The sequence below is a fragment of the Uranotaenia lowii genome, unplaced genomic scaffold, assembly GCF_029784155.1.
Source record: "Uranotaenia lowii strain MFRU-FL unplaced genomic scaffold, ASM2978415v1 HiC_scaffold_612, whole genome shotgun sequence".
Lineage (NCBI taxonomy): Eukaryota > Metazoa > Arthropoda > Insecta > Diptera > Culicidae > Uranotaenia > Uranotaenia lowii.
Window position 1 is genome coordinate 1 of NW_026598548.1, and position 8,332 is coordinate 8,332.

Below are 8,332 nucleotides of genomic sequence, written 5' to 3' on the forward strand. Positions count from 1 at the left end.
CACAGAGCAAATGATCGGAACCTATGTCCTATGTTTTTACAAAAAAAGGAAGAAGACAAGAAGCGGCAAAATAGTTTTTCGCAGGGAAAAACTGATTGGTTCGCTGCTCTTGCCCTAATTCCCCCACAGATTTCGGAAGAAGTGGTCCTAGAAACAACAATTAAAAGGCGTGGCAGAGAAGATATTAGTGACAATGAGAGCGATTTTCCCCCAATAAAAATTCGTACGCTAGAAGAAGATGATGAAACTATCAGTGTCCACTCTGATAGATGCGAAACAGTCGGCGTTGCTCAGGAGACTAATGCTCCCAGCAACTATGGGGAGATGGAAGAAGATGTCGAAGCACTTTCTGACTACGAATACCTTCTACAGAAAGCAAAGCCGACCACTACATCAGAACAAGGAATGTACGTAGATGAGAACAATGCTGACGAAAGCCCCGGAGGTGAAACTATCCCCGAGAGATTATAAGAATCACACTGGGCACTCAGGTGCATTCTACGCCGCTCCGCTGCTTGCAGTGGAACTGCAGAGGAGTATTGAAAAAATCGTCAACACTTGTAAATCTTATTAACACTCACAATACAAACGTACTTATTCTCCAAGAAACTCACTTACAGCTTACCTGCCGCTTCAGTTTAAAAGATCATGTTCTGTTCCGAGCCGATCACACTAGGAACTCTATGGGAGTATTGGTCGCTGTTCGTAAAAACTTACAACCGATAGCCCATGATCTAAACTGCCACAATACGTTAAAAGCCGTTGCTTGTTCAATAAACACACCAAATGGAAAGATCTACATAGCCTCTGTCTACATCCATCCACAAACTGTGGTAAACTACAACCAGATGCATGATTTGCTATCTTCCATACCCAAACCCTGTATTATTGGTGGGGACTTTAATGCGCGGCACACTCTGTGGGGGAATAGGGAAAACAATCGGAGAGGAGAGATAATCATCGACGTTATGGAGGATCTAGGCCTAGTAGTGATCAACAACGGAAAATACACACGATTTGATCGGTCGCACCTACCTAGTGCCATCGATATTACGATGGTTTCAGCGGACATCAGCCTACTGTTCAACTGGGATACACTCGACGCATTGTATGGCAGCGACCACATTCCTATAGTGTTCAAAACGGACAATGTTCAAGTAATAAATAATAGTGTTCCTATGAGTAATAATATAGACTGGACTTCATACTCGAATGTTGTGGACGAAAAAGTGTGTGGGTATGATGAAATGGACTACAACAACTTTAGAAATGTGGTCGCTGAAGCCATGGCAACGGCGTCCATGACATCAACACCAACAAATGGTGGAAGACGCTCACAACCCTGGTGGGATTCGGAGCTGGAGAGTAAAGTGAAAAAAGTGAGAGTGAAATTTCGAAGATGGAAGTCATGTGGATACACATCTGAAATGTATGACAGTTACCGAAAAGAAGAAAGTGAGTTCAAACGATTAATTAAAGAAAAGAAACGATCTTCGTGGGAGAAATACTGCGACGGTTTATCAGGTGACACAGCACTTTCGAACCTCTGGCGGATGGCCAAAAGGTTCAAGGGGAATAGCGGAGCGAAAAATGAACTGCGAGATCTGAAGGTTATCGAGGGAATTGTTGACAGATTAGCCCCATCATCCACTCCTGAGCCCGTACACCCAATAACATTAACACCTACACCAACTCAAGATATGTTTTTGCTGAGCGAGCTCATAAATACGCTCAACGAAACCAAAAATTCAGCCCCGGGGTATGACACTATTCCATACATAGCCCTTCGCAAACTACCACACGTTGCAAAACAAATACTTCTTCGCATCTACAATCACATCTTAACATCAGATGTCATTCCAGAAGAGTGGATCATCTTCAGACTTGTTATGATCCTCAAACCCGATAAGCATCCAGCGGACCCGAAATCGTACAGACCAATAGCTCTCGCTTCATGCTTTAGAAAAGTGTACGAGATTATGCTTAAAAACAGAATTGAGTGGTATATGGAATCCAACTTGCTTTTCTCTGATAGTATGTACGGTTTTAGAAAAGGCAAAGGCACCCAGGATGCTCTTCAAGTGGTACTACATAATGCGAAACAAGCTTTATCATCTAGCCAACGTGCGCTCTTCTGTATGTTGGATATAAGAAGCGCCTACGACTGCGTTAACATCAATAAATTGGTTGACGAGATGCTCCGATGGGAAATACCAACATCAGTCGTTAAAGCTGTGTATCGTTTGTTCCGGGAGAGGAATCTAGTGGTACCTATCGATTCAACTACCGCGGTACGCAGAACAACGTGGATGGGACTACCTCAAGGCTCCCCCTTGAGTCCTACATGCTTCAATGTGTTCATTAACCACGCAGTTCGAACAACTTGTGAAATTCCGCGAATAATCGTTGTCGATTTCGCTGATGACATATCGTTAATTACAAGTGGGGAGAATTTAAATCTACTGAGTGAGGTTATGCAACGAGCTATTGATCACTTGTCAGAAGAATTGAGTGGGTTGGGGCTAGAAATCTCTCAAAACAAATGTAATGCTATGGTGTTTGCTACGCGTCAGCCAGAAGATCGCCCAGTGATCAACATAAACGGTCATGCAATTCAGTACGATATTTGTGTGAAGTTTTTGGGCTTGTATCTCACACCAACACTTGCCTGGAGCCCTCATGTGCGGTATTTGAAGAAACGAGTGTCACCATATATCAACTTTCTTCGTAGTGTGGCAGGTCAGAAATGGGGAGCTCATCCAACTGCTCTTCTCAAAATCTACAAGGCAAACATAAGGTCGATTCTGGAGTACGGTAGTCTTTTTCTCGCCGACTGTCCAGATTGGCTGTCAATACAGCTTGATCGAATACAATGGAGATGTATACGAGTATGTATTGGTTCCACAAAAACCACACACACCGCTTCACTCGAAGTACTTACAGGGGTCACTCCGTTGAAACTACGAAGACAAAAAGCAGCCGAAAAATTTGTCAACAAACGGTTCTCCATGAAAACCTGGTACGAGAAGTACGCTAAACCTCTCCTTCACGGTGGGGTCCCAAGAACGGAGATTCAACGAAGCATCCTGAGACTAAGTAATATTGTCCCAAATGAAACCCTCATCGAGCAACTACCATGCTACCGCTACGACAGAGGAATAAAAAACTGCACACCTCTTGTTGATTTAACACTTACTAAGAAACATCCGGGAAGTGGTAGTTGGAATCAACTACTTGAAGAGTTTATGATCTCGAAATACGAAGGAGCAATCCAACTGGCTACTGATGGCTCAAAGTGTGGCGACAAAGTGGGATCAGCAGTCGTTACTTACGACTCACAGGATCCAGTACTACGAAAACTACCTCACAGTGCTTCAGTGTTTAGTGCAGAAATGTTTGCTATAAAATGTGCAGTTGACATGATATCATCTAGACAAAGCAACTCATTTATTATCATGTCGGATAGTATGAGTAGTTTGACGCACTTGGGAAATAATGCTGTCGGTAGTCGTTGTGGCGAACTTTGGTACCAAATTCGGCAACGTATTTCGGAACTGACTATCTCTGGCTATCATATTGTGCTCTTGTGGGTACCGGCGCACAAGGGTCTGGTCCTCAATGAAATGGCGGATAGAGCAGCCAAGCTAGCAGCTGATTGTGGTATAGATGAGTCTGGAGGATTGACGAGCTTGGACATACACTTACCGAGTAATGCTAGGAATATGAGCCAGTGGCAGGACTTGTGGAAAAACGGGGTGAAAGGAAGGTTCTGTTTCAACATTGTGTCGAGGGTTCAACAAACACCTTGGTTTAACCATTGTGACCTGAGTCGCAGAGAAATTGTGATACTATCGAAACTAATGGCTAACCACTCAAGATTACCCGCACACCTACACAGAAACAACATCATACAGTCCTCGGCATGCCCCTGTGGAGCTGCTGAGGCGACTCCAAATCACATACTTTTTGAATGTGCTAGCTACGAGACAAACGAAAGGATAAAGCTATGGATGGAATTGAGAAAACGCAACGTGCCACCGGACATTGTAAAGATTCTGAAAAACCAAAACATTGTATTATATAAAAGTGTTTGCCATTTTTTTATAAGTAGTGAAATAGATATTTAAGTAAAGAATTGAATGTTAAGAAAAACTCCACTTGGCAGAGAAAGGCTTAACAGCGAGAAGCCAGAATTTAGAAATAAAATTTAATTTATACTTAAAAAAAAAAAAAAAAAACTTTGGACTTCGTCCTTGCAAATTTCTGGCAGAGAGAAATGAAAAACAAACCGTCCATCTGTGGTATTACATTTATTTCCAACAAAAACGCTACAGTTTTACAACAAGTGATCATTTTTTCCTGCTTTAGTTTGTTCAGCTTGCCTGTTCCATACTCTGTTTTTAAAACCTTTTAAAGTGAGTTGCGGTGCGATTCAGCTCTGGAATATTACAATAGTTGTTTAATTAAAAAAAAAAGTGTTACTAGATAAATAAAATCTCATCTAAATGTAACGTGATCTTATAATGTTTTTTTTGTTTCAAAATTTAAAATTGAAACTTAGGATCTTAGAAAAAAAATGGAAATATGACAAAATATGTAATTTAACGCGGAAATCAAGCCTGTATTTTCGATTAACTGAAACTTGTCAAAAATCAAATATGTACTAGTACCTATAGTTATAATACCAATACAAAAAACAAGGCGACACCTTAAGCACGCCATCTTGTGGAGAAATTTCAAACTAGCATGTATAAACATTGACGATCTGAAGCACTTCTAGCGGATGCCTGATTTGGTGGTGAAGCTGTTGTCGCTGGTGCTGGAGGTGGTAATATCAGTGATTTTGGTTCGAACTTTCGTCAGTAGGTAGGTTGTGCTCCCGAATAGAAATGTACGATGAAAAAACTATGAATTCCATATTCACAAACCATAAATTTTATGGTCTACACAATGCTTATTATCGTCCACGATACCGTGAATGCACATTGAAATTCATATTTTTCGACCATACATTTCATCGTTTTGACGAAAATAACCATGAAAAAGGGGTATTGTTATGCAGCGTGACCATGAAAAAAATGGCGATTTTCCATACATTGGGAAGCCCAATAATATAAAGTTCATGGTTATAACATCATCCAGTTTTTCATGGTAAAACCATGAAAACCCGATAATATTCAATGTTCACCCACTGAAATAAAAATCTTTGATCATGGTGGGATTTTTGTTTTTGATTTTAATTATGTCATCATTATCAAAGATTTGTTTGATTAAAAAAACGAATGTATTTATTTGTTCATGACATTTATTTAGAAAATCTCAACATTTTACTTACACATTTAACCACACGGTGATTATTCGGTGGACTGGAATGCTTTGTACACCAGCATCTCATAGCCACTCCCGGAATCTATTGGCCACCGTGTCACGAGCCTCTCGCAGTGTTGAGTTATTTTGCTCCCTCGTCTGAAGTGGAGCTTCGGAAGTTCTGTCAGCTTCTGGAAAAAAATGATTTTTTGAGTTTGGTCAGTTTTCTAATCAATATGCATGCAATGTACTTACCACCACCACCGCAAATAGAGCAATTGCCTTCCAACTCGGCATGACGTCCAAAAATTCCAGAACTTGTCCGGATTCAGCAGCTTTTAACTGAAAAAGATTTTTCCAATCGCGAGAAAACCGTTCCCCGAAAAAAATGGCGCGCAATTATTTTTTCCTACACGCTAATTTGTTAAAGTGTAGAAAAAGCAAAGTTTAACAACGTTTGGATTTTCATTTTACCATGAAGTACATGGTAACAATGATAATCACAAGAAAATTATCATAATACCGTACTTCTGTCATTTTCGGCAACTATGAAATATTTTGAATAAACGATGTACTTCACGGTTACTTAGAAAATTATGGTGATTTCATAATTAAATGCGGTTGAAAGATATTTAGATACCACGATGAAGTTGATTGTTACATTGAATATCATTGTTCAGTTATTTTAAAACCATGGTCCTTGCTATTCGGGCTGACATGCGTGTCCTTGATGATATATTGATATTAATACTATGTTTGGTAAAATTAAAATGGATATTTATTTTCCCTATGAGAGTGAGTGAATGCTCCAAAGTCAGTACAAAATACAGAAATGAGTTCAAGGCCAATAATGGGAGCGGCACATTTTATTATTTTCTGCCTAACCAAGCTGTTGTTAACTAAAAATGTTGTTAGAAGAAAAGGAATCTGAGAACATTGTACCAATGCATTGGTACCGAAAATGCGGTAAAATTTATGTATCGACCATACAATAACACATGGAAATCAGAACGAATGAACAAAGTCTTAGGACAAAAATATATCATGAATACGGCTGGCTTAATAGCCCTCAAGTTGATTGATTTTTGATTTAAAGCATACTATTCTTCTTAAATTGCGTTTGCTTCTTGTTTAGTACGTTGACAGGTGTTTAAGTGTTACTTTAAGCTATCCTTCTAACAATATGTAGGTTTAAAGATTTCAAGCTTTGAGCTTCCAAATTAGAAGGTTTCCTACGAGATTGTGTAAATAGTGTTGTTGTTCGTTTTCGAATCTTTAAAGTTGTACCATCAATGATGCTATTAATAATTCTCTACAGGTGTGTTACTTTCGTTATTAGTTTAGTTTATAGTTTCTAAAAAATAGACATCTCTATTAGGAAAGTTCAGTTTCGAATCTCTTTGTTCGGTAATTTGGTCGAATAAGTACTAAAAGAAAACCTCGCGATGGTGGGTTAGCTTCTAAAACTAATGGAATTCAACAACCGTTCCTACATGCTAGTGGGCTGACTTGGGATTTTACATGTCAGTAGGTAGAATATCCGGTATCAAATGTTTGCAGAGCTCTTCTTCGCCCGACACGAAAATCACTTTGCTCGAGGTATTCTCGTCGAGCCAGGCTTTGATGACTGGCCAAATGGTGGAAAACACCAGCGGAGCGTTCAGAATCAGACAAGCCCCCAATCGCTCCGGGAAGTGTTTGCTGAGCAACCAAATCAGATTTTTGATTAGCTGATAGTCCATACAGGAGGTGCTGAAATCGGCCAAATCGAACACGATGCAAAGATTGTCGGTAACCTCCTCGAAGCATCGCTTGCAGGCTTCGTCCAAACAGTGGACGATGAACCTGGTCAGATCATCAATGTCCCGCTCGGATGAGTGATTCTTGGCGGGTATGTAAATCACGGGCCTTCCCGTGCAATCCCTGTGGCGCAAGACGCGAGCCTTGTTCTCATTAGCCTTGATAGCAGGATGATCCCCTAAGCTGGCCACACCATATTCCTCACGCCATTTATTGGTCTTCAAAATGGCCTGTCGAGCAAAATCGATCGTTAGCATCATTTATTAAAGTCTCTACCTATAGAGGAACAATATGGTCAACCGAATGGAAAATTTTAAATCACCTGAAAGGCAGCATCCACAGTTTTGAACGCACGGAGGTATCGTTTCAGCGAGAACTCGTTGTGATACTGTTTGGGATCAGCATCGGCAATAATCTTCATCCGTTCCTTCAGGGAAGCCAAATCGGTCGAGTTCACTGCAGCGGGCTCCATTACCATATGTTTTGTGCCCCCCTCCAACAAACAAAAAAGTATTATGTCCAAATAAACTTCCAAACAAACAGGCGTAGGTGGAGCTTATGATTTCACTTTCAACTTCCGCAATGGAGCAACCTTTTTCGTTCCGCACCTATAGCAGCACCATTGGCAATAATACCTATACGTGGTAGCAGCTTCCAAACAATTCACACCATGCAATGTTGACTCATATGTAGCTGCTCCTTTTTCGTTTGCTGTTGATTGATACGAATGTATTCACGGAACTCCAAGCGTAATGGATGTTGTTATCTTATCGGACGCTGTTTAGCCTAGAATACTAAACTTTTTTTCTATCGATACTTTTCACCCAATCTATACTGTGTGGAGCAATGATAACGAATAGGGTGATGATGGGAAGGCAATTCACGACTGATATTTTGAACAGTACACGGTTAAAATGTTTCAGTCAGTTTTTTCTCGTTGTCCCCCCATAACCCTTTAGGTTCCAAAACGTAGCTCAAATTTTCGTATTTAGTTATACAATGCGGATCTGACGTTTGAGTTGAATATTCATCATCAGGCGTTCTCTCGCTATCAATAGAAGCACTCCAATTTCTCAACTTGTTGGCCAGCTACCGTGAAACAGAAAAGATTTTTTGTGTTGATTTTCATCGACTTGGTCTCTTCGATATTGACTTTTAGACCTGCTGCATTGGAGATTTCGGTGAGGTCGTCGAGTTTGCTCTGCATATCCGATTGTCTTTGGGC

The 8,332-nt window shown here is 40.4% G+C and overlaps 1 protein-coding gene across 2 annotated transcripts; it reads right to left on the bottom strand.

The window, feature by feature from the left end:
* Nucleotides 1–4,291: 4,291 nt before the first annotated feature.
* LOC129760453 (uncharacterized) lies at nucleotides 4,292–8,013 on the bottom strand. Of its 2 annotated transcripts, XR_008740347.1 has the most exons (3): nucleotides 7,430–8,013; nucleotides 5,563–7,337; nucleotides 4,292–5,498 (listed from the first exon to the last, which is right to left on the bottom strand). XR_008740347.1 is itself a non-coding variant. In XM_055758094.1 (2 exons), the coding sequence occupies exons 1-2, from the start codon at nucleotides 7,583–7,585 to the stop codon at nucleotides 6,825–6,827; spliced, it is 669 nt and encodes a 222-aa protein (XP_055614069.1). In that variant the 5' UTR covers nucleotides 7,586–8,013; the 3' UTR covers nucleotides 4,292–6,824. The 2 variants fall into 2 exon arrangements, 1 of the variants encoding a protein (XP_055614069.1); XM_055758094.1 differs by having other exon boundaries at nucleotides 4,292–7,337.
* Between the last annotated feature and the right edge of the window lie 319 nt (nucleotides 8,014–8,332).